We start from the raw sequence: 27,606 nt of genomic DNA, 5'->3' as shown, positions 1-27,606 counted from the left end.
GTGTTCCCCTTCTAAGCGTAACCTATGCCTTACCTTCTCCCCGTGCTCCGGCCACAGTCTGGTAACGTCTGCTGGACTTGCTAGTACATCCGACACAGACGCCCGCAGAAACAGCACTGTACTCGTGGGTAAGTGTTGTCATGACCCAGCGGGGAGTTGTTGGAGCGACTCTAAGGTACGTCACTTTTCAGAAAGATCGCTCAAAAAAAATAGTAAGACTATAAAAATAAAAAAAGCTTATGGCTGCTAAAAAACTAGCAGCCCTCTTGACCATGGTCCGGCTCCTGCCACACCAAACAAAAAACTGATTTGCCTGAGCCAGGAGGCGGGGATATATGGACAGGCCCGTTGCATGCTGGGAGGCCGAAAGCTTTGACCGATTGGTGCAAATCCGCTGTCGCGTCATCATATCCCAATGTTATCCTGTGGATAACCTGTGGACCCTGTCAGAGAAACAGAAACTTACCTCCAGGTTTAAAATAGCCAGTATAAGGATTTAAACTTCCCCAAGACAAACTCCAGTCAAAATCATCATTGATACTTTGTTTCCACCCACACAAACCATGCTCAAAGCCACAGACAGACTCAGAATTAGTCTTCATTTTTGAACTCCTTTCCAGATATGGCATTTGCCGAATAACTTCATGTAAGGTTGGAAGAGATGCGGAGACCGTTATTTGGGAAAACAAATTGTGTAAGGCACTTCTGCTTCGCTTAACCTTATTTCCCAATGTGACCACTACAGCCTTTCTTGCGTTGGTGTGTGAATGGGTTTGTAGATTTTCATGTATCCATCTTTGATATCGTTTCGTACTAGAGCCATAGGATTCCCCTGATTCTGAAGGATGTAACGGCTCTGGCAAGGATCTTTTAATAACTACTTTTAGGAACTCTCGGCTTAGGTTGGCATAATCTGGATCGTCTGTATAATTATATGCAACATGTGCAGAAGGCTTCCATAGGTCTTCCCTGGTAGTCTGCGCTAGAGTGCTTTGCGGGCTTGCAGAAGTTTGAGTGTTAGAGTCTTTTTTTTCAAGCTTTTGCTTAGTCCCTTTTGAAACTATAACAGAGGTCTGCGATATCACAGTACTCAATAAATGTGTAGTAATAGCTGGCACCACTGAAGTGATGGTAGACGTCTTTGTTGTCAAAAAGGTTCCTTGCGCTGTTCTAATTTCAATGCTTTCCTTTTTTTCTTTGTTAGTATCTGCATATGTGCTGCTTTTCATAGGTACATCCCACTTTTCTCTGGTACTCAACTGAAGCTCAGGTGTAGTAGCTGGAGAAGCAACAGGATCAGTGCTAACCAGGTTTACGAAAGTCTTGTTTGGTAGTTGGTTAGTACTTTGGGTGCTAAGTGTGGTTTCTTCTTGTTTTTCCGATGCAGGCATTGGTGTTTCTTGGATGAAGTCTAACATAGTTTTTGTAGAAGGAATCTCTTCTTGACATCCCATACGGGCAGTAGTAGAGTGTTTTTTCAGATTTCCGGAGCAGCCAATTACAAATTTATCAGACTGATTAAATTGTGTAGTTTCTTCCAAATCTCCAGTTATAGCAAAGCCAGTAACTACCTCATCTGATGCATTCCAGACATCCCCAACTCTTGATTGATGTTCAAATACCGTGGACACAGCCATGCTTGTAGTAGACCAGGGTGTGGGCTCCCCACTGCTTAAGTTATGACTACTTGTCTCTGAAATTGTCTCTGAAATTGGTTGTGTGGTATTGGAGGTTAAGGCAGGAACAGAAACTCTATTAAACATAATTTCTTCTTGAGAGATTCCATTCAATGTAGTTTGGCGCTTAGATATTTCAGTGTAGGAAAACATGCGAGTTGGGCTGACCGTGGATTGCAGACTGGTGGAGGAGAGTTCAGATATATTGGTGTAGGTCCGGTTGATAGCCGGAGCAGTTTTGCTAAACACCCCCTCGTTGGGTTTCACCTCTTCATTTGTGGTTGCTTGGGGACATTCAAAAGCAACTGGAGGAGAGTCACGTGTCAATATTTCATGGTCACCTGCAAGAGATTAGCACACAAAGTAAAAGTTTCATATATTTGCTTAGAGTACAGTTGTATCATTGCATATTGTAATTGCTCTTAATGAATATGTTTAGTGTGTAGAAGTGAAGTACAGTACGTGTGCAGAAAGACTTCCTACATACTGTTAGTGCATTTTCCCTCTGTTCAGCAAAACTTTGACGGATGCAGTGTTGTTGTGTAGTCACCAGGACACACACACACACACACACACACACACACACACACAAAAAATCAGACAGACCTACTGTGTTTTCCTATCCTAATTGCCACCTGCTGTTGAAAACTAGTAAACACATCACAAAGTAATGTACCTTACTTATTGTTCAGTGACGTCACCCTGCCGCCGCCCCCAACATGCAGTTTTGGCCAACATAGCCAAAACTGAGCTGCATGCACAGGTGACAGAGGGGGTCATTAATGACCCCTGGGAACACACATCAACCGCCGTGTGCAGCATACACACTGTTCAATATTTTAGTCAATATCACTCAGAAGGGGGGAAATTAGCTATGTTGACTAAAATATCGCAGAGTGTGTATTCACCTAAAGATTATCTGGGGCTAGTGGTCCTGTCCTGCGTCCTGTGTGCGCGCTAGCAGTCAATATCAGGTTTTTGCCAGGCAATTGATTTATTAGAGTAGCTGTTCCAGCACCGTAGTAATGATAAATTGCTCCAATAGTTAGGATGCAAGTTACAGTAGGTCATTAATTGTGCTGGGACATTGTGTTCATTGATAAATAGGCCCCCAAGAGAGAGAAGACGAGCAGTCCCATCCTACACCTTTATTTAGGATGCAGTTAACAACAAGAAAGCTAAAAACAGACCTACAGTAACTAACTTTCCCCAAGTGCTCAGACTTCTCTTTATAAATTCAGAGATGGTAAGGTAGGCATGGGTGGGCACATTCATGCTGAACACTAAATGGCTGGGTAAATATATACTGTAAGCTACCCGGCGCTCGGCCCAGCACACAGAGACATGGGCAGGCCGAGCCGCTCCGCCTCCTGGCAATCTGCTCGACCGCCCGGCATATAGAGAGACGGATCATAAGAAACCCTTGCATGTAACCGTTAGCTGTCCAATTGCAGCGTTTCACCCATAAGAATTGTTCTTACCAGGTGAGGGTGTATATTGTGGGCAGTAATAGTATTTGTTGACCCTCAGAATGTCTGAGATGCTGAGCTTTACCCTTTGACCAATCTCGGTGCTGGCATGGCCACCAATGGGTAAGATTGTTGCACTTCCGTCCTTGCTGAATGCTCTGCTGCAATGCAAAGAATAGTGGTTTTAATACATAGGGGTCTATTGATCATTGAATAATCATCATTGAATGTCTGATGACATTGGAAATATCTGCTGCAGTCCCTCCATTTCAGACAGCAGCCGCAGCTCCTGTAGGTCTTTATGGGGCATGTAAAGCTGTCAGATTTACCAAGGTAGACAAAATAGACCCTAGAGAGATTATGCTTGTATGGTAGACATTTTTGTCTGGATACCCCATTGGGACAGGGACTGATGTCAATGACTAAATATTCTATGTACAGCACTGGTTAATATAGTGCCTGCCCCAATATAGCTTATATAGTTATTACAAGTTATATATATTTTCTCACAAAAAATAAAACTTTACATCTATCCTAATTAAACCCCCGCACACCATGTTGCTAACTGATCTCCCATTCTATACAAGTCTCTTTGAACGAATAAGACATGTATGGAACAATAAGCAATATATCTGTCACACAAAAAAACGAAACAAAAGGGGGAGATATATCAAACCTTGAAGAACGATAAAGAAGAGAGAGATAAAGTACCAACCACGAACACAGCCTGTAACATTGTAGCTAAAAGTTTATTGGTTGGTACTTTATCTCTATCCAAGGTCTGATGCATCTTCCCCTCAGACAGTTACATCTACAGAAGTTAAACGTAAACGGTCCACAGGGGGCACACAAAGGCGCTTAAAGAGAGTGGCCCGTGTGCAGGCTCCGATTGGGCCCCTACCTCTCTGGCGGTGCAGTAAACTCTGGCATCACGCATGTCTCCTTGCCGCGTTCCTGGGGACATCTCTGGTGCGCATGCATGAATCACCAGAAAATGGCCGCAGGGGCCATTTTCCCATTGCTTACTGCAGCTCCGCAGACAGCGCCGAGCCAACAGAGCGGTACATATAATTAAATGGGTGTAGGGTGTGCGGTGTGTGGGCCCTCCTAGACCCAGGACCCCGTGTGCACCGCACCCAATATAGATACGCCAGTGGGGGCACACCCTGCCTGACAGGATTCCTCACTTAAACTTTATAAGAATGTTTTCAGACAAATGTAATAAGTACATTCACAACTAGTAGCAACCTTCCATCCAATTTCCTTCTCGCTACCTTACCTTAAGAAATACAAGCATATTTGTTTGACAAAGGTTCTCAAACCCTGTGTTTAATTTTCCATTTCCAATGTAAAGATTAGGGCTGAATGTATAAAAGCCTCATTCTCATTATAATTTAGCTAGTTCATTAGACTGCAGAGCTCACCAGGCATGCCCTTTTAAGCAGTCGGAATGAATACAGGTCTTACGGTGCAGGAGTGTCGCTAGTCCTACCTGGAGTAATGAAGGATGGAGTCATATGCATAATTCACAAGCATGTTTGTGGTCTCAAACTTGCAAAAGTTCCGCTCATACCCTGTAAAGGAAAAAGGGAAGAAGTTTACAATACAGCTCAAGATTGCTCGTACCATGCAAAAATAAATATATGTCCTTTTTTTTTTATATCACATCATTAATCCATGACAAACTGAAGTGACAGAGGTCCCAAATGACTCCCATATTTTCCCACTGGCTTTAACCAAAGTGTCAGTCACAAACGTAATACTTCCAGTGACAACATAAACAAAGCAGTCTCACCTTCCTGAAAACGAGATGCGGTCAGTATGCCGGCGCCAGAACTCCGACAGCAAACGAAATGCCAACACCAGAATGCAGACACCTGGTTTAGGCAGCCCTGGGGAGAATTTGGATTAGGCACCCCTGGGGGCGTTAGGGTTAAGCAGGGTAGGGTTAGGCTGCTGGAAGGGAGGGTTAGGGGGGAAAGGGAGGGAGGGTTAGGCACCCCTGGGGGGGGGGGGGTTAGGCAGTGGGAAAGGGAGAGTTAGGTTTAGGCATACTTGCCTACCTGACCCTCTCCATGAGGGAGAAAATGCTCTGTTCCTGGACTTTCCTGGTAATGTATGATTGCCATCACCTGTGGTGAGCTAGTTAATTGATAGGAAAGGTGTTTCACCACAGGTGATGGCAATCATACATTACCAGGAAAGTCCAGGAACAGAGCATTTTCTCCCTCATGGAGAGGGTCAGGTAGGCAAGTATGGGTTTAGGCTGTGGGGAGGAGGTGTTAGGTTTAGACACCACTGGGAAGGGTTAGCATACTCAGATTAAAGGAGGGATGCAGGGCATACTATACCCCAGGCCCCCCTCTGTCAGGGCCCCCCCACCCCCGGCCAGAGCACACTAACATCATTAGCTTTCCCTTTTTATGCAGCAGCAGAACCAGACAGCCAGAATGTGAGCAGGACAGAATGCAGTGCAGACAGAGACACAGGAGTATCTGGTTTCATGAACTATCAACGGAGATTCCCAATCAGAGGAGAGATAGGAGGGTGGAGAGAGCTGTGTCACTTACAGCTCTCTCACACCTGGGTGTCTGAGTCCTGTGTAACTTGTTATCTAATGAGGGTCTAGAGCAGGCATGTCCAAATTGCAGCCCTCCAGCTGTTGAGAAACTACACATCCCAGCATGCCCTGACAGCAAAACTGTGTCAGGGCATGCTGGGATATGTAGTTTCACAACAGCTGGAGGGCCGCAGTTTGGACATGCCTGGTCTAGAGAGACCACACACACACACACAGAGTCCTGTCCCAGTGTGTAAGTAGTACAGAGGCTGCTGCTATTTTTGCATGTGGCAAGATACATTGTAGATTTTACTTTTCTATGTGTATGTGGAAGGTTGTTTAAGTTGTCTTTGTTCCACTACAAGAACATTTTATAAAATAGTTGTCTTTCAATTAGGTGGAGGTAAGAAACAGTACCCAGGCATTATTAAACTAATATTAAAAATCAAATATACACCATTGGGCTAAATTTAATATGCACAGTCCATACATCCCAATGTGACCCATTCCAGGAGGGACAAAATGCTTTCTACCACAGTGTTTCCCAACCACGGTCCTCTCAAGGCACACTAACAGTCCTGGTTTTAGTGATATCCATGCTTGAACACAGTTGACTTAATTAGTACCTCAGTTATTTTGATTTAACCATCTGTGCTGAAGCCTGGCTATCACTAAAACCTGCACTGTTGGTGTGCCTTGAGGACCGTGGTTGGAAATGCCTGTTCTACCAAGTTGAACTTCCCACTTAAGTTATGATTGCAATCACCTGTGTTGAAACACCTTTCTTATCAATGAAATAGTTCTACACAGGTGACACCAATCATATATTAAGAGGGAAGTCCATGTACAGAGCATTTTATCCCTCCAGTAATAGGTCATGTTGTGAGGTATGTACAATCTTATACACTGCCCCCCACCTCCATCAGGATCCCCTTATCCAAAGTGCACCAGGCACCCCCAAGGCTTAATCCGGCCCTGAGGGTTATGGTTAGGCTGCGGAAAGGAAAGGAAAGGAAAGGGTAACTATAGTTAACCGACCAGTGACGAGATTCTCAGCATCAGGATGCCGGTGTCGGCCTTATTGCCTCCGTCATCCCGATCGCCGGTAAAGCATATCACACCCCCTGAAAACACTGCAATAGCTGCTGCCTGTACTTCAGCAGAATCTGGTACAAAAAGTGGCACTGGAATGTGCATATAGTGTATACTGTCAGACAAGGTCAGATGCTGGCCCTGTTCAATGACATATTCAGAAGAGCTCCAATCCGCTGCTCTGAAACAGCAAAAAATAAAAAAAAGTTCCCAATTTTTTTTAATTTTTTTTTTTCAATTAAAGTGGGACTTTCAAAAATATTATCTTTCTTTGCAATTTCACCTTTTTAGATACTTTTAGTCATAGCCAGCCTTTTCATATAGGACCAGTCTAAAATATATGTAAGCAGGCTTTAAACATCCCATCAGGGTTCTGTTGGCGGTAGTAGTGTTGGGTGGTGTTTTTTTTTTTTTTTTTACATTGGTGGAGGAAGGTGAACAAAAAAAAAAAAGAACAAAACAAAGTCAAAAACACACTGAAATTAGACATGGGGAAAATAATGGCCTGTTTCAGGGGAGGAAGTCAGAACACCACACCACTTGCACTCACTTGTTGGAAGTTTATTGTAATCACTTACACCTTTCAGCCCCCCCCCCCCCCCCCAACATAAAAAAAAAAAAATTAAATGAAGATATTGAGCCCCCTAAAGTGAAAAAGTGCAGACACAGCATGTAATAAGTTCCACAGCCACCGCATGATGGTGGTCGCAGCTAGTATGCACGCATGGCCTGTTCGCACGTTAGATGAGGGAGGACATATCTGTGTGTGTATAAATATTATATATATATATATATATATATATATATATATATATATATATAGTGGTCGAAGTGGAAATTTTGAGGTGGGGGTATGGAAAAGTTAAGGTTGTAACTATGCACGCGCCGAAGAGATGCGTGTGCTCTGGAAAAAGGGGGCGTGGACATGCAAAAGGGGTGTGTCCTTCAGTGTAGTTTACTACCCCTTATGCACATTTTGCACCACAATAGTAGGACCCCTTATACTCTTTAGTACTGGTGCCCCTTTCACATTATAGCACACTAAATGACCCAAACTGCACATTATAGCACACGGTATGAGCCGAAATTCACATTGTAGCACACAGAATGAACCAAAATTCACATTATAGCACACAGTATGACCCAAAATTCACATTATAGCACACAGGATGACCAAAAATTCACATTATAGCACACAGTATGACCCAAAATTCACATTATAGCACACAGTATTACCCAAAATTCACATTATAGCACAGGGTATGAGCCGAAATTCACATTATAGCCCCTGGTATGAGCCGAAATTCACATTATGCCACATGCAATGAGACAAAATTCAGGGAGAGTGACAGCAGGGACAGGGAAAGTGACAGCAGGGACACAAGGACAGGGAGAGTGACTGAGAGACAGGGAAGATGACAGCAGGGACAGTGAGAGTGACAGGGAAAGTGACGGCAGGGACAGGGAGATTGACAGAGGGACAGGGAAAGTGACAGCAGGGACAGGGAGAGTGACAGAGGAACAGGGAAAGTGACAGCAGGCACAGGGAGAGTGACAAAGACAGGGACAGCACGAGCATACAGTAGGGACTAGGGAGAGAGAGAGAGAGAGAAAGGCAGCAGGGTAAGATTACCTATTTAGCAGCTGCGGTGCATGAGTAGGCTGTGGTCGGCGCGGGGCGGGGGAGGCTGTGGTCTTTGGAGATGTTGTGGAGGTGCAGAGAAGGACTGAGGGTGGCAGAGGAGGACTGAGGGCAGCGGTGGTGCAACGTAGGAGGAGGCTGTGGTGGGCGGCCTTTGGTGCGGCAATGGCTCCTATGATGACCGTGGCGCTACTATTTAAAATCTGCCGTGGACCGGCAGCCAATCAGGAGCGGCCGCTCTCTGGTCTGCCTGCTCCCCAGCCTCCCCTCTCATCTCAATAGAAATGGAGGAGTGTGCGAGTCCACGCCTCTGCTTCCCCTGTGTGCGTGTCGCGTGCCCTCGCCCATCACCATGTAAATGGAGGCATGCCGCAAGTCCACACCCCCCTCGACTCACGGCACACCCCTGTCTTTAGGGGGGTGTGAGTGATGCAGCAGGGGGAGGAGGGATCAGCGCCGGACATGTGGCTCCAACCCGGATGAGCAGAGAGCGCCGCGGGTGCCTCACTTTTTTTTTTTTTTTGGTACACTCAGCACTCATAGGCAGCTGCCTAATGGTAGCGCCGACCCCGGGTAACATGCAGGAGCCTAATCTTGGGTGGGGAGGAGTGGGTAACAATCTTGCTGGAGCCCAATCGTGGGTGGGAGAGTGGGAAACAAGCAGGGGCCCACTCATGGGGGTAGGGGGGGGGGGGGGGATCAGGTAATTAGACACGGGAGCCGAGCCCAGTTGCAGGGGGATCGGGTAACATGTCGGGAAACCAAACGCACCAGGGGGAAGAGGGAAAAATTATGCGGGTGCTCCTGCCATGCGGGATACTGATCGAGGGGGGGAGCTGGTAACAAGATAAAGGAGGATGGGGGGGAGGCAACATGTGGGAGCCCAATGGGGGGGGGGGGGGAATCTAGTAACAAGATGCAGGAGGGGGGGATGCAACACGTGGGAGCCGAATTGCAGGGGTGGGGGTGAGAGAATCTAGCAACATGTTGGAGCCGAGCTGAAGAGGAGCTGCTAGTAAAAAGAAGGAGGGGGGGAGGCAGCGGGAGCCCAATTGCGGGGAGGGGGAGGCAGTGGGAGCCCAACTGCGGGGAGGGGGGAGGCAGCTGGAGCCCAATTGCAGGGAGGGGAGACAGCGGGAGCCCAATTGCCGTGGGGAGGGGGGCAGGTGACGGGATACAGGAGGAGGGGGAGGCAGCAGGAGCCGAATAGCCGTGGGGTGGAGCAGGTGACAAGATGCAGGAGGAGGAGGCAGCAGGTATGGTTATGCGGACAAGTTGCAGGAGCCGATCGCGGGGAGGCGCGGGGGGGGGGGGGGGGGGAGAGCGTCGGAGCGGGTGACTCATCTCCGTAAGCCCAAACTCGGGGGGGGGGGGGGGATGCGGCAGCGGAGCGGCCCATCGATTAACTGCTTACTGAGCCAAAGTGGGGGTGGGGCCCGGGGGTACGCCGGAGTGGCCATCATTACGCGGGAGACAGTTGCAGGGGGAGCGTCAGTGCCAGCTCGTAAGGATAATGTGGAGTGGGACCACTCAGGAGCACATGCGCCGCCCAGCACAGCAGCCTGATTGAACATTCCACTCTGCGGGGCGGCACTGCGGGGGGGGGGGGGTCGGGAGGGGGGCTGCAGGGTTGTGACTTGGTGGGTGCCCACGAGCTGCTCCTCCTCTCTTACAGTATAGGAGGAGTTTGGCTAAGCTGGAGCGTTCTCTCATTCACTTGTGTGGTGCCGCCCATAGGCAGCTGCCTAAAGCTGCCTAGTGGTAGCGCCGGCCCTACCTGCTAGCTCTGAGAACAGGATGCAGCACAGTTAAAACTACGGCCAAACCTCAGAAAATGGAGATTTCAGAGGTTTGACTGCTTTTCTCATATGCACCAAGCTCTGGAATGTGACATACATTCTATAGCTTGCATGTGGTGGGCATTGCACAGTAGAAGCTATGGGCTTCTTTGTGCATTAATAAACGCTGTTATGTTTGCGCTGACTAGCGGGATGCATCACATGCAAAATGCGATGCATCCCGCCAGCCATCGCAAGCATAACAGCGCTTATGAACATGGTATGCTTGAAAAAAATCACAAAGTACAGTTCAACTCAAACATGAACTATGATGACCGTTTTAAAAACCACGTTATAAAAACCATGTTAGAAAAAAAAAAACACACACGCTGTCAGGATTTCTGCACTATCGTGACCATAAGAAGTCGTGATAAACCATAAAATAATGATTCCACCAGCTATACCTGGGCAGGTATAAGTGATGAAGTTTACCTGCAGTGCTGGAACAGAGTGAGTTGGGAAGGAGAGTAATATATAGTGTACAAATAAATTTAAGTAAATTTAAAAAAGATGTTCATTATTAATGTGTCCTGTTAATTTACTCACTTAACTGTATAAATCTTGGAGCTCTCCACAAACATAACTCCAATAACCACTAATACATTATTTATTTATTTATTTATTAACAGTTTCTTATATAGCGCAGCATATTCCGTTGCGCTTTACAATTAGAACAACAGTAATAGAACAAAACTGGGTAAAAACAGACAGACAGAGGTAGGAAGGCCCTGCTCGCAAGCTTACAATCTATAGGCAAGCTTACAATCTATAGACTTGTATGAGACTTTACTGAGAACTTCACCACAGAGATATTCTGGGTTCCATTGCTCAATTACAGTAAGGCCCCTTTTCCACCAAAATCCCAGGGTTCCGACTCAGGATTTAGAACACGGAGCAGGGCAGGGGTGGGTCGTGTCCCATCCAGGATGCTAGCTGTAACTGCATAAAGTGGGGTTAGGGTAAAAAAAACCTGGAATGGTCTAGAGTCTCCAGACCATACTGGTGACAATTGTCACAGATACCATTCCGTTTTTATACCCAATCCCCATGCGGTAAGTGGGACCCCTTAACCCGGGTCAAACCCTGGTTGCTACCCGAGTTGAGTTCCCAGTCACTGGATCCAGGTTTCTTTAAGGAGCCGGTTCCACTGAGCCGTGTCCCGGGTTATCACAGCAGTATCCCGGGTTTTAGTGGCAGTGAAAAAGGGATATAAGTCGGCCAACATACTCCAATACTAGAAATGAGAATTCAAAACAATCTAAACACTTTGGCTGGGGCAAACATTCCACTAAGTTACTTCCAAAAGCAGCATTATAGGGCATTTGTAATTTTTGAAAAAATGAATTAAAAAAAGAAGGAAAAAAAAAAAAAAAAGTAGCATGTGCGATAGTTTACAAGTTATTGGTATGGCTATATGGCCCTGATTCAGAGATGGGCGCTTTTGCACAGCATCTGTATTTTTGGGTGCAGCTGCTGTGTGTAAACTTGCTAATATCTGTAGGAGGCGTCTTGAGGAAAAAAGATCCGCGTAATGCATCTGAGTAAGCTAACTCAACCTAAGCTTATGCAGAATGGTCACCTCCTGACCGCTTGCGAGGACAGTAAATCTGTGTCAGAATACGCAGACACTAGCCTCGCCATGCCCAGAAAAACACATGCCCCCCAATCATGCTGCAGCTAGGCCGCAATGCATACAATCTCGCAGATGGAAACCTGTACATGTGCCTTGCAGATCTCTAAACATCGGACATCATAGCAAAACAGCTGCTACAGCACATAGGGTAAGAGAACTAGATGTGCCACAAACCATCATTCATACAGATGGTGGTGGAGGGGGGGGGGGGAAGGGGCGCGGGTGTCAAACCTTCTAAAGAGGGTAAGTGGAGGTGTTGCCCATAGCAATCAAGCTGCTTCTAGCTATCATTTATTTACATAGCTATCATTTATTTACTTAGGATCAGATTGGTTGCTATGAGCAACTTCTCCAGTTGTCTTTAGAAGGTTTGATACATTCCGGGGTGAGTGACTCAGTGCACCTAGGACTCCTCATATGTCTCTACGTCACATGTGCATATCATATGGGCGCTGCCCATTTCCTATATTTCTGGCTTTGGGGAAAGGACAAGCAGGACAAGAAAAAAAAAATGTGGGATTGATATCGCTCATACCACTCATTATGGATTTCCCGTTTATATAGATGTAGAGATCGCGGTCTGCTCGAGAGTGTTCATGCCAAAATCCAGCCACATGCATCAGTTCATGTAGAACCACCCCTTTTCCCTTCTTCAGGCACTCAAAGGACAGAGAGACCAATTGCTTCTTTCCAGTGCGACCAATACCTGCATAGCAGCTGGAAAACACAAGGGTCACATGATTGTTATGGGGGAGATGTATCAAAACCTTAGATACATAAAATGGAGATATTGCCCATAGCAACTAATCAGCCATGGGCAACGTCTTTACTTTCTCTCTCTTGGAGGTATGATACATTTGCTCCTATGAGAGTAACATGATATGCGTTTAACTTTTGTCCACTTTCAAACGAACGTATAGCTTGTGCATGCTTTCCTAAATGCACTGCCTTCCAGCAGTGTTCTACTGTGCTTTTCAATGATATGTTTGTATCACCAGGCAGCAATGTTTATGTTCATTATCACACAATACAACACCGTTCTGTCAGGGGTGGATTAAGGACCGTGTGGGCCCGGGGTTGAAAATTATCAAGGGCCTTTTGATTTTGGTGGAACAGTACCACTTTCCTGCACTGTCCTGTCTGCATACCATGGTGTCCCTCAGTGAGGGGGGAGGTTGGGTGTTCCCTCTTACCTGATGCTCTGCTTAGCAAACAGAAAAATTGCATCATTTTATGGGGTAAGTAAAAACAGTTTTAATACTTATGATTTATGGCCAGCTAGGTGGCTGTTCATCATCACGGTGCCATGATGTTGTATCATACTTGCCTACCTGACCCTCTCCATGAGGGAGAAAATGCTCTGTTCCTGGACTTTCCTGGTAATGTATGATTGCCATCACCTGTGGTGAGCTAGGTAATTGATAAGAAAGGTGTTTCACCACAGGTGATGGCAATCATACATTACCAGGAAAGTCCAGAAACAGAGCATTTTCTCCCTCATGGAGAGGGTCAGGTAGGCAAGTATGTGTTGTATCCATTTTTATGTGTAGGCCTGGAGCCGTAGACTTGCATGTTTCTTTATTATTCTGTCCCTGCGTTCTACATTCCCTCCAACTGTGCCGTTTTAGCGGGTACACTACCGATTTTGTATGGTCTGTGGCACCCAAAACTCCTGTACCGATTTGTACCGGTTTTCTTAGCAGGGATGCGGGAACAGAGACTCCCGCAACGCTGCTCAGTGAAAAGCGGAGCCCCTCCCTGTCACTCCATGGCTATCTGCAGAGCACACAGGACTGAAAACAGGGGAGGGAGCACAGATGGGGAAGGGAGCCTGGGTGGCACAGCAATGAGAGAGAGAGCAGGGACTGAGGGAAGCGGGAGGTGACACATGAGTGCAAGTTGGGGAGGAGGCGGATACCTTTCCCCTTGCTGCAGAACCAGGAGGTGGTGTCCGGAGGCGCGGCCAGGAGCGGGTGGAGCCCTCCCCGAAGCTAGTACTTTATACTTGATTGTGTGGGCAGTATAGGAGCCTGTCAGTGCTGCTCAGTCACACAGCGTAGCTCCGTTTAGTTCCACAATTACCTCAAAGCACACTTTAAGCAAGATCTGCGAGTCCCCTTAAATATCCTGGGTCATGAGCGGTCAGTTTCCCACTGCCCGCTCTGCTTGCTGTCCTCTCTCCATAGAGGACACTTGTCCTGAACCAGCCTACCTCTCTCCGCGGCCGGCTGTACCATGGTAGAGATATGGACTCAGACTTAGCCCTTACCCTCTGGCTGTACCTTTTTAGCAGGTACAGTACCTTTTTTTATGGTCTGTACCGATTTTTGGCTCTCCAAACTTCCATTGAAAGTATAGGAAAAGGGGCATTACCACGCAGCTTTACCTGTGGCCACGCTCCCTTTTCGGATTTGTACCGATTTTTATGTGTAAATTGTTGGAGGGTATGTTACCCTGCCGCACTTTTACATGTGGCCACGCCCCCTTTACCCATGGCCATGCACCGCACTTCATCTGTATCTGTTTTCAGCAGAGAAAAGTTGGAGGGTATACGTTCTGTTGTGCTCTCTGGGTACACCTGCAGTTAACAGCCCACTTTTGTGTTGTCTGACTGGCAAGGTGAAGAGATAACTTTGCCCAGTTAGGTTAATGAATGACTAAAATGTACAATGAAGTGTTGTGTCTGTGTTCACTTATGACATGGAGACCAGGAGCTGTATAAGCATGCTTTCAAACACTATTGAACTGAAGAACAAATGTAAAGTAGGGATGGCCATCAATGATTCAAAATAGTTTTTTTTTCCCCTTTACAATGTGTCTGGACATGGAGAATAGCTCCGCCCCCTGACACCCATGAATCCCCGCCCCCAGCCACTGCTTGGCCCAAGTCCACTTCATAGTAAAGCAAGGATAACCATCGAAGGGTGAAACCATCAATGGATCCCTAACAAACAATGTTATGCCATCGATGGTTGCCATCAATGGTACCATCGATTACAACCATCGATGGATAACCCACCGATGGCCATCTCTAATGTAAAGCAACATGTTTTGCAGCAGCTGAAAAACAGCACAGTAAAATAACGCAGTGGTGAGGCATGGTACTGCAGGCATGAAACAACACTGACCGTAAACTACAAAAGTAAAGAGTATCCGGACTATAGATCTACACTAAATAGGTCTACCACTAATGGTAGATATTCATTTGGACGACAGGGTCAAATGGTTGACATGATAAATGGTCAACACACATATGGAAGTCACTAGTTAATTTTTTTTAATTTCTGTAATTTTTTCCAACCAATTTATACTTCACCATCCCACGTGGTCTACGATCGGAAATAATAACCTTGCCCGAAGCACAGCGAAGCAAAGCAGTCCATGCGAGGGAACGCAGTACACTAATGGGGCTTGATTGTGGCTGAAAATGTACAAAATACCATCCCCCCCCCCCAAAAAAAAAGAAAAAAAAAAAAAAAAAAAAAAAAGATTGTCTACCTTTTTTGTGTCTACCATTTTCATGTCGACCTTTTGACCCTGTTGACCTTGGGTGTGGTATGGAGGGTTGACCATACTTATGTTGACAGTATCTAGGTCGACCACTATTGGTCGACAGTAACTAGGTCGACAGGGTTTCAAGGTTGACATGTTCTAGGTCGACAGGTTAAAAGGTCGACATGAGTTTTTTTTTCTGTTGGTGTCGTTTTCTCCGTACAGTGACTGGGAACCCCAGTTAGTGCACTGTGTCCCCTTGCATGGCTCGGTTCGCTTGCCATGCTTCGGGCAAGGTTACTATTCCCAATCATAGTCCACGTGGATCGTTAAGTATGAAAAAGTTGAAAAAAATAAAATAAAAGTTGTGAAAAACTCATGTCGACCTCTTGACCTGGCGACCTAGAAACCCTGTCGACCAGTAGTGGTCAACCTAGACATTGTCGACCTAAGTGTGGTCAACCAAGAGACCAAATACCGTTGACCTTTCCTACTGTCTAACTATTCTACGTTGACCCTTTGACCCTGTTGACCTAATGCATGTCTACCATTAGTGGTAGACCTATTGACTGTAGACCTTTTTAGTGTAGATCGAATGATCCACACCCAAAGCAAAGGCAATGAACGTCATAAGACTAGAACTAGACTTTTTGGTTCCCTTTTTCTAATAGGGATAAAGGGTGCATGTCCTAATGGGGAAGGGGCATGACAGAACTGATCCCAGAGAAAGCCCATGGTCTCCCTTCCCACATTTTATATATTTATTATACACACACACTGCAAGAAAATTGATTTGGACACGCATTCACGCACCTAACTCGAGAACTCGTTGTTATTCAGTTGCGATAACCTTTATTAAATAACACATACACACTAATATACTGCCATACCAGTATACAAACCCATAACCTGTTGCAGTACAGTCAAACACCTTACTGATTGAGCTAGTTGATCCTGCTTAAAAAATAAGATTTTACTTACCGGTAAATCTATTTCTCGTAGTCCGTAGTGGATGCTGGGGACTCCGTAAGGACCATGGGGAATAGACGGGCTCCGCAGGAGACAGGGCACTTTAAGAAAGAATTTGGATACTGGTGTGCTCTGGCTCCTCCCTCTATGTCCCTCCTCCAGACCTCAGTTAGAGAAACTGTGCCCGGAAGAGCTGACAGTACAAGGAAAGGATTTTGGAATCCAGGGCAAGACTCATGCCAGTCACACCAATCACACCGTATAACTCGTGATAAACTTACCCAGTTAACAGTATGAATAACAACGGAGCATCAGATCAACCCTGATGCAACCAACATAACCCTTATTTAAGCAATAACTATATACAAGTATTGCAGAAGAAGTCCGCACTTGGGACGGGCGCCCAGCATCCACTACGGACTACGAGAAATAGATTTACCGGTAAGTAAAATCTTATTTTCTCTAACGTCCTAGTGGATGCTGGGGACTCCGTAAGGACCATGGGGATTATACCAAAGCTCCCAAACGGGCGGGAGAGTGCGGATGACTCTGCAGCACCGAATGAGCAAACACAAGGTCCTCCTCAGCCAGGGTATCAAACTTGTAGAACTTTGCAAAGGTGTTTGAACCTGACCAAGTAGCCGCTCGGCAAAGCTGTAATGCCGAGACCCCTCGGGCAGCCGCCCAAGAAGAGCCCACCTTCCTTGTGGAATGGGCCTTAACTGATCTAGGCAGCGGCAACCCAGCCGCAGAATGAGCCTGCTGAATCGTGTTACAGATCCAGCGAGCAATAGTTTGCTTTGAAGCAGGCGCCCCAAGCTTGTTGGAAGCATACAGGATAAACAAAGATTCTGTTTTCCTGACCCTAGCCGTTCTGGCTACATAAACCTTCAAAGCCCTGACCACAGCTAGTAACTCGGAATCCTCCAAGTCACGAGTAGCCACAGGCACCACAATAGGTTGGTTCATATGAAAAGGATGACACCACTTTTGGCAGAAATTGTGGACGGGTCCGCAATTCTGCCCTGTCCATATGGAAAACCAGATAGGGGCTTTTATGTGACAAAGCCGCTAATTTTGACACACGCCTAGCTGAAGCCAAGGCTAATAGCATGACCACCTTCCACGTGAGAAATTTTAACTCCACGGTTTTGAGTGGCTCAAACCAGTGTGACTTCTGGAAACCCAACACCACGTTAAGATCCCAAGGTGCCACTGGAGGCACAAAAGGGGGCTAAATATGCAGCACTCCCTTTACAAACGTCTGGACTTCAGGAAGGGAAGCCAGTTCTTTTTGAAAGAAAATGGATGGAGCCGAAATCTGGACCTTAATGGAACCCAATTTCAGGCCCAAAGTCACTCCCGACTGTAGGAAGTGAAGGAAACGGCCCAGCTGGAATTCCTCCGTAGGGGCATTCCTGGCCTCCCACCAAGCAACATATTTTCGCCATATACGGTGATAATGTTTAGCCATCACGTCCTTCCTAGCCTTTATCAGCGTAGGAATAACCTCATCCGGAATGCCTTTTTCTGCTAGGATCCGGCGTTCAACCGCCATGCCGTCAAACGCAGCCGCGGTAAGTCCTGGAACAGACAGGGCCCCTGTTGCAACAAGTCCTGTCTTAGAGGCAGAGGCCATGGGTCCTCTGTGAGCATTTCTTGCAGATCCGGATACCAAGTCCTTCTTGGCCAATCCGGAATGAGTATTGTTCTCACTCTTCTTTTTCTTATGATTCTCAGCACCTTTGGTATGAGAGGAAGAGGAGGAAATACATAAATCGACTGGAACACCCACGGTGTCACTAGTGCGTCTACAGCTATCGCCTGAGGGTCTCTTGACCTGGCGCAATATCTTTGTAGCTTTTTGTTGAGGCGGGATGCCATCATGTCCACCTGTGGCAGTTCCCACCGCCTTGCAATCTGCGTGAAGACTTCTTGATGAAGTCCCCACTCTCCCGGGTGGAGGTCGTGCCTGCTGAGGAAGTCTGCTTCCCAGTTGTCCACTCCCGGAATGAACACTGCTGACAGTGCTCTTACGTGATTCTCCGCCCAGCGAAGAATTCTGGTGGCTTCTACCATCGCCACCCTGCTCCTTGTGCCGCCTTGGCGGTTTACATGAGCCACTGCGGTGATGTTGTCTGACTGAATCAGAACCGGTTGGTCGCGAAGCAGGGACTCCGCTTGACGTAGGGCGTTGTATATGGCCCTTAGTTCCAGGATGTTGATGTGAAGGCAAGTCTCCTGACTTGACCACAGCCCTTGGAAATTTCTTCCCTATGTGACTGCCCCCCACCCTCGGAGGCTTGCATCCGTGGTCACCAGGACCCAGTCCTGAATGCCGGATCTGCGACCTTAGAGAAGGTGAGTACTCTGCAGCCACCACAGGAGAGACATCCTGGCCCTGGGGGATAGGGCGATTAACCGATGCATCTGAAGATGTGATCCGGACCACTTGTCCAGTAAGTCCCATTGGAAGGTCCTCGCATGGAACCTGCCGAAGGGAATGGCCTCGTATGATGCCACCATCCTTCCCAGGACTCGAGTGCAGTGATGCACTGACACCTGTTTTGGTTTTAATAGATTCCTGACCAGTGTCACGAGCTCCTGAGCTCTCTCTATCGGGAGATAAACCCTTTTCTGGTCGGTGTCTAGGATCATGCCTAGGAGAGGCAGATGAACTGTAGGAACCAACTGCGACTTTGGAATATATAGAATCCAGCCGTGTTGCCGTTACACTTCCAGAGAAAGTGATACGCTGTTCAGCCACTGCTCTCTTGATCTCGCTTTTATGAGGAGATCGTCCAAGTACGTGATAATAGTGACACCTTGCTTCCGCAGGAGCACCATCATTTCCGCCATTACCTTGGTGAACATTCTCGGGGCCGTGGAGAGACCAAACGGCAACGTCTGAAATTGGTAATGACAATCCCATACCGCAATTCTGAGGTACGCCTGATGAGGTGGATAAATGGGGACATGAAGGTATGCATCCTTTATGTCCCGAGTCACCATAAAATCTCCCCCTTTCAGGCTTGCAATGACCACTCTTAGCGATTCCATCTTGAACCTTTTCAGGTATATGTTCAGGGATTTTAAATTCAATATGGGTCTGACCGAACCGTCCGGTTTCGGGACTACCACATGGTCGAATAATAATCCCCTCCTTGTTGAAGGAGGGGAACCTTGACCACCACCTGTTGAAGATACAATTTGTGAATTGCAGTTAACACTGTTTCCCTCTCGTGGGGGGAAGCCGGCAGGGCCGTCGGTGAGGGGGCATCTTCTCAAAGTCCAGCTTGTATCCCTGAGACACAATATCTATTGCCCAGGGATCTAACAGGGAGTGAACACACTTGTAGCTGAACTTACGAAGGCGTGCCCCCACCGGGCCTAGCTCCGCCTGTGGAGCCCCAGCGACATGCAGTGGTTTTTGTAGAGGCCGGGGAGGACTTCTGTTCCTGGGAACTAGCTGTGTTGTGCAGCTTCTTTCCTCTGCCCCCGCCTCTGGCAAGAAAGGACGCACCTCGGACTTTCTTGTTTCTTTGTTCGAAAGGCTGCATTTGATAATGTCGTGCTTTCCTAGGCTGTGCAGGAATTTAAGGCAAAATATCAGAATTACCAGCTATAGCTGTGGAGACCAGGTCCGAGAACCCTTCTCCACAGCACAGGGACGCTCCGCTCCTCTCTCCACCTATCACACTTCACTTTCCGTGACCCTGTAGCTGTAGCATGGTAGCAGGATCTGTTTGATCAGATGTATATCTAATACTATACACATCTATGACACTTATGGCTGTGTCCGGAATTGCTACCCCTTTTGTGATAGAAAGTTTTTTGATGACATTAATCTGATCGTAGACACATGATTAAGAATTGATGAACGATGTTAATCTAAAGAGTTACTAGTCTTGAGAAAGGTTCGTCATACGGACCGAAACGTCGACATATAAGGCTTTTTGACTTTTCCAATAAAAGTCTTTTTTATGAACGGACTTCATTCATTTTAGTGTGAGTGCACCTTCCACCTCGTGGAATTATTGCTATATATACTTTTACTGCAGTGTGGAGACCGGCACTCTTACACACAAATACAATTGCCCCGGTGCCTCCTCAAGTGATCCAAAGATCATATATATTCACAAACGTGGAGCGGCACTCGAAGGACTTCAGTCAGATAACAAAGGACACAGCGGTCACTAGTTTGTTAGAATCGACGTTTCGATAATTTAATATCGTCTTCAGGATACATACAGTGCATACAAGACAACATTTATATACCTACTCACCAACCCTGTAGTCACCACGCCACTGCTGCGGGCGCCGGGTCCTCGGACGACAGTGTGAATCCGTCGCGCACTTCCTGTGCGCCCGGCCGCTCGAGCGGTTGCCTGGAGACCAAACAATAACATGTGATGTCAACAAAAAACGAGTGTCACTGGGCAATGCTGGATTACATGTATCTAACATAGATGTACATACAGGGACAAAAACTAATGATTATACAAGTGCATGCTAACAACACATCATCTGAGTACCATCTAAAAACGTATATTATATACGACTTTATATGCTAGCATCCATAGACTAAATGCATCAAGAGAACATTGCTAATCCATAAAGAAAAACAAACAGTGGTAACTCAAGCTCCAGTACAAGACAGGCAAAAGTAATCTTAATTGGTAATGGTACAAAGTGTGTTATAAGTCATGCACATAGGATTTCCAGGGTCCAGAACCATCATGGAGCTAAATTGGATACCTAAAACGTGATGCTGACAGAAACAAAAATGAAAGAGACCTATGTGCATGACTTATAACACACTTTGTACCATTACCAATTAAGATTACTTTTGCCTGTCTTGTACTGGAGCTTGAGTTACCACTGTTTGTTTTTCTTTATGGATTAGCAATGTTCTCTTGATGCATTTAGTCTATGGATGCTAGCATATAAAGTCGTATATAATATACGTTTTTAGATGGTACTCAGATGATGTGTTGTTAGCATGCACTTGTATAATCATTAGTTTTTGTCCCTGTATGTACATCTATGTTAGATACATGTAATCCAGCATTGCCCAGTGACACTCGTTTTTTGTTGACATCACATGTTATTGTTTGGTCTCCAGGCAACCGCTCGAGCGGCCGGGCGCACAGGAAGTGCGCGACGGATTCACACTGTCGTCCGAGGACCCGGCGCCCGCAGCAGTGGCGTGGTGACTACAGGGTTGGTGAGTAGGTATATAAATGTTGTCTTGTATGCACTGTATGTATCCTGAAGACGATATTAAATTATCGAAACGTCGATTCTAACAAACTAGTGACCGCTGTGTCCTTTGTTATCTGACTGAAGTCCTTCGAGTGCCGCTCCACGTTTGTGAATATATATGATCTTTGGATCACTTGAGGAGGCACCGGGGCAATTGTATTTGTGTGTAAGAGTGCCGGTCTCCACACTGCAGTATATGGATGTCATCCAGTGATGGGACGTCTCTGACCTATCATCACTGTGTACATCACTTCTGACAAGGCACCTCAGTCTCCATACATCGTCTCACCATTCATATGTGCATGACTTATAACACACTTTGTACCATTACCAATTAAGATTACTTTTGCCTGTCTTGTACTGGAGCTTGAGTTACCACTGTTTGTTTTTCTTTATGGATTAGCAATGTTCTCTTGATGCATTTAGTCTATGGATGCTAGCATATAAAGTCGTATATAATATACGTTTTTAGATGGTACTCAGATGATGTGTTGTTAGCATGCACTTGTATAATCATTAGTTTTTGTCCCTGTATGTACATCTATGTTAGATACATGTAATCCAGCATTGCCCAGTGACACTCGTTTTTTGTTGACATCACATGTTATTGTTTGGTCTCCAGGCAACCGCTCGAGCGGCCGGGCGCACAGGAAGTGCGCGACGGATTCACACTGTCGTCCGAGGACCCGGCGCCCGCAGCAGTGGCGTGGTGACTACAGGGTTGGTGAGTAGGTATATAAATGTTGTCTTGTATGCACTGTATGTATCCTGAAGACGATATTAAATTATCGAAACGTCGATTCTAACAAACTAGTGACCGCTGTGTCCTTTGTTATCTGACTGAAGTCCTTCGAGTGCCGCTCCACGTTTGTGAATATATATGATCTTTGGATCACTTGAGGAGGCACCGGGGCAATTGTATTTGTGTGTAAGAGTGCCGGTCTCCACACTGCAGTATATGGATGTCATCCAGTGATGGGACGTCTCTGACCTATCATCACTGTGTACATCACTTCTGACAAGGCACCTCAGTCTCCATACATCGTCTCACCATTCCTGGCAGAGTGCAGGCTTGCACTTGCTTTTGTTTTTAACTGTCTACGGGCATGCAGGAGAATACAGGGATCAGGAATATTACTCTCCAGACAGGAGAAACCTGGAGCTTCTCGGATGCCGACGCAGACAACATACGCTTCAAAGAGCACTTTGAGCAGACTGAAAGTGCCCAATCTGTGGAACAATTGTATGCCCAGCTATTAAGATTATCAAAGAAAGAGATCGATTTTTTCTTACATGGAGTGACTTTGTCCGACTATCATCGGAGTGGCCAAATACCCAGGGGCTTTCGGGTAAGAAATTCCCCAACAATAGGGAAGTTTAACACCGAATTCTGCCGAAAATGGGCAGCAATTCTTAATAAGTGCAGCTTAGACCTTATTCTACTGGTAGTGGAGGAATCAGCCAGAGAATTGAAGGCAGTTAAGCAGAAGAAAGCTGAATTTGAAGCCCTACACCTATCCACACTGACACAGGACACCAACACTGACTGGCTTGCGAAATTGACCACACAAGTGGACTCCTACCGTAGAGAGCTTGTGAAATTCAAGCGAAACAAGCTGACCCTGGTCCAAAAGGACTACGCCGAAGGTAGGGTGTATACCTGGGCGTTCAATCCGGGCCAAAGAAGGGAGTTCAAACCCCGACAGAGGCGATTTAGAAAATTTGCGGGCGACACGGACACCTCAAGTGGAGGCCAGTCCTCTCAAAGTGAGCCGGATACAACAGGGAGATCTACCACTGGTAAGCCCCCTTTAGGGGTAAGCACACGGGCACAAAGAGAGGCCACAGGGGATCTCCTTCCAGACGAGGAGGACAATGGCGTAGGATCTTCAAAGCAGAAAAACAAGACCACGAAGCCAAAGAAAAAATAATCTTTAACCTGTCCTGCAGAGACCTTTCAAAAGAGGAAGAGCAACTACTGAACAAAGGTTTGTCATTTATACCTTCCTCTCCATTTAATGAATTTCAATGGAAAATTGATTCCTATCGCTTCAACAGGAAACTTAGACTACGCGAACATTTTGGTCCTACTGAAACTACGTCCCAGATGACTCCGAACCCTCTCCAAAAAATTAAAGGTGCCTCCAATTTCGACCCCCTTAGCATGAATCCATCACTTAGATGTTTTAACCGCTCACTTGACCAGGAGGTTAAAAGCGTTGTTAAATCCTTTAAACCAGGCAGATCCAATATGTCTAAAAAAGACTGGGACATTCTCCACAAATTAAGTAAGGACAATAGTATTGTCATCCGCCCCGCCGATAAGGGGGGTGGGATTGTTCTACAAGACTTACACAAATATAAAGAAGAGATCTACAGACAACTGGAGGATAGTTCCGTTTATTTGGAGATTTCAACGGACCCTACCAGTAGATTTAATCTTGAGCTTAAAGGAGTTTTGGATGAGGCAGTGGTACAGGGCTTTATCAACAAGAATACCAGGGACACTCTCATCCAGGAGAATCCGGTAGCCCCAGTACTATATACACTGCCTAAAATCCACAAAAACCCCATTTCCCCTCCAGGCCGCCCCATCATATCAGCGAGGCATTCTGTCTATTACCGTATTTCCCAATACTTAGACATCTACCTCCAGCCAGTGGTCCAAGCTCAGAAAACTTACTTAAAAGACACCACTTCCTTAATAATCCAACTACAAAGGTTACAAACACTCCCAGAGAATGTGTTCCTCTGCACATTAGATATTGTTAGCCTTTATACCAATATCCCCCATTCGGGGGGACTAGATGCAGTCTTCAGATTGCTGGCATCTAGCACACTGTACTTGGGCCCAGATATCTCATTTTTCATCAAATTATTGGAACTAACACTAAAAAGAAATTATTTTCTATTTGACTCTCGGTGGTACGTCCAACAACAAGGCTGTGCGATGGGGTCCTGTGTGGCCCCTGCCTTTGCGAATACGTACATGTTTGAGGTGGAACACCATGCCTTCTTCAGTGATACCAACACTGCATCGAAGATTCTGTTCTTTACACGGTATATTGATGACCTGTTCCTCATATGGTCAGGGACAGAACAGGACTTCAATACTTTAATGACAGCCATCAATACCATGGAAAGTACCATCAAATTCACGTATCAGATGAGCACACAATCCGTGAATTACCTAGATGTCCAAATCTCTGTGGCAAATGGCAGAATCTGTACTTCATTGTACAAGAAGGCCACGGACCGCAATACAATTTTGCATGCTAATAGCCAACATCCTAATTCCACAAAGAGAGGTCTACCGTTCTCTCAATTCTTGCGGATACACCGTATATCTGATGATATAGTCAATGCTGAACGAGAGATTAATGACCTGATGAAGCAATTCATGCTCAGAGGATACAAGTATGGGGACTTGGTGAAAGCCAAAGAGAGAGCGTTGGCTATCCCACGCTCCAGAACCTTAATCCCATCCGGTGACCGTCACAAACGACTTGGTGACTGTATCCCATTTGTTCAACAATACTGTCCAGCTAGTCCACATATAGCGAAGACCGTAAAGAACTTATGGCCTGTGGTGACAACAGATCCCGAACTGAGTATGCTCAAAAATACTAAAGTATTAGCCAGTTATACCAGAAATAGGAATCTCAGAGATTGGCTTGTTAAGAACGATGTTTCTAATACCAAAAAAGTTGGGCTGACTACCTTCCTCACTAGAAAGGCGGGTTGTTACAGATGTACCGGTTGCACCACGTGTAGTTTCATGGAGTATGGTGATTCCTTCTCCCATCCACATTCAGGGGAACGGATCGCCATACGCCATGTACTAACATGTACCAGTACTTACGTGGTGTACATTATTAGATGCCCTTGTGGTCTCATATATGTGGGGAAAACCACCAGGATGTTCAAGGAGCGCATGGCTCTACACAGGTCGGCCATCAGACATGCACTAGAGGGGGCCAGCAGTGCATCAAATCAACCTGTGGCCCGTCACTTTAGATTAATGGGACATGGCCTTACCACATTACGCTACAAAATCATTGATACCGAACCTAAACGACTTAGGGGGGGTGATAGGGGCAAGGCCCTACTTCAGAGAGAAGCCAGGTGGATATACCGCCTGAATACTATTGCACCGAAAGGTCTTAATGAAAACCTTCCCCTGAATTGTTTTCTGTGAAGTATATAATGGTTTTTCTTAGATTGTGTAGAGTTTACATGTTCTCTCTCAAAAAATTATCGGTTTCTTTCATTTTTGTTTCTGTCAGCATCACGTTTTAGGTATCCAATTTAGCTCCATGATGGTTCTGGACCCTGGAAATCCTATGTGCATGACTTATAACACACTTTGTACCATTACCAATTAAGATTACTTTTGCCTGTCTTGTACTGGAGCTTGAGTTACCACTGTTTGTTTTTCTTTATGGATTAGCAATGTTCTCTTGATGCATTTAGTCTATGGATGCTAGCATATAAAGTCGTATATAATATACGTTTTTAGATGGTACTCAGATGATGTGTTGTTAGCATGCACTTGTATAATCATTAGTTTTTGTCCCTGTATGTACATCTATGTTAGATACATGTAATCCAGCATTGCCCAGTGACACTCGTTTTTTGTTGACATCACATGTTATTGTTTGGTCTCCAGGCAACCGCTCGAGCGGCCGGGCGCACAGGAAGTGCGCGACGGATTCACACTGTCGTCCGAGGACCCGGCGCCCGCAGCAGTGGCGTGGTGACTACAGGGTTGGTGAGTAGGTATATAAATGTTGTCTTGTATGCACTGTATGTATCCTGAAGACGATATTAAATTATCGAAACGTCGATTCTAACAAACTAGTGACCGCTGTGTCCTTTGTTATCTGACTGAAGTCCTTCGAGTGCCGCTCCACGTTTGTGAATATATATACTTTTATATATATCTACATACTAGGGTCTCAATCTCTGCTGATAAGGTACCTGTCCACGCTGCCACAGTGCTATAAACCCATGCCGTCACAATCGCCGGTCTGAGTAGTGTAACAGAATGTGCACGCTATCTGCAGGATCCCTGAGAATAGCTGTTACGTCAGGGCTACCTTTTGGGCAAACGTGACACCCTAGGGGAAGATTCCCATCGTATCCTGGCCCTAGTGGGGAAAAGATACTGCCTGAGAATTCTTTGTGGGAAACTGCAGTCTCTTGTCTGGAGATTCCTGCTCTTTTTCATCATGAGAGGAGGGAAATTTACCTCAGTTTTCTTCCCCTTAAACATGTGTACCCTTGTGTCAGGGACAGATGAGTCATCAGTGATATGCAAATCATCTTTTATTACAATAATCATATATTGAATACTTTTCTGCCATTTTGGCTGTAAGTTTGCATTATCGTAGTCGACACTGGAGTCAACCTCCGTTTCGATATCAGTGTTTATTATTTTGGATAGTGAGCATTGAGAGACTCTGAAGGCCTCTGTGACATAGGGACAGACATGGGTAGATTTCCTGTCTGTTCTCTAATCTTTTGTGCAATAAATTCACCTTAGCACTTAATTACACATATCCAAACAGGTGTCGGCGTTGTCGACGGAGACACCCTCACACACACATTTTTGCTCTATCTCCTCCTTAGGGGAGCCTTTTACCTCAGACATGTCGACACACAGGTACCGACACACCACACACTCAGGGAATGCTCATCTGAAGACAATTCCCCCATAAGGCCCTTTGGAGAGACAGAGAGAGAGTATGCCAGCACACACCCCAGCGCTATTAACCCAGGAATAACACAGTAACTTAATGTTAACCCAGTAGCTGCTGTTTATATTGATCTTTTGCGCCTAATTATGTGCCCCCTCTCTTTTTACCCTCTTCTACCGTGTAACTGCAGGGGAGAGACTGGGGAGCTTCCTCTCAGCGGTGCTGTGGAGAAAAAACATGGCGCTGGTGAGTGCTGAGGAAGAAGCCCCGC

General features: G+C 46.1%; 1 protein-coding gene across 4 annotated transcripts in view; it reads right to left on the bottom strand.

The window, feature by feature from the left end:
• ASTL (astacin like metalloendopeptidase) overlaps positions 1-27,606 on the bottom strand; it is a 75,476-nt gene that overhangs the window by 16,096 nt on the left and 31,774 nt on the right. For 3 of the 4 annotated variants that reach the window (XM_063932029.1, XM_063932031.1, XM_063932032.1), the window contains 4 exons: positions 12,446-12,627; positions 4,638-4,719; positions 3,158-3,306; positions 467-2,017 (listed from right to left, as the gene is read on the bottom strand). In XM_063932029.1, coding sequence (XP_063788099.1) covers positions 467-2,017; positions 3,158-3,306; positions 4,638-4,719; positions 12,446-12,627 — 1,964 coding nt within the window. The remainder of the gene's footprint in view (positions 1-466; positions 2,018-3,157; positions 3,307-4,637; positions 4,720-12,445; positions 12,628-27,606) is intronic. The other variant, XM_063932030.1, reaches the window with a different exon arrangement.

The sequence above is a fragment of the Pseudophryne corroboree genome, chromosome 6 (genome assembly GCF_028390025.1).
Source record: "Pseudophryne corroboree isolate aPseCor3 chromosome 6, aPseCor3.hap2, whole genome shotgun sequence".
Classification (NCBI taxonomy): domain Eukaryota; kingdom Metazoa; phylum Chordata; class Amphibia; order Anura; family Myobatrachidae; genus Pseudophryne; species Pseudophryne corroboree.
This window is presented reverse-complemented; position numbering and strand designations above follow the sequence as displayed.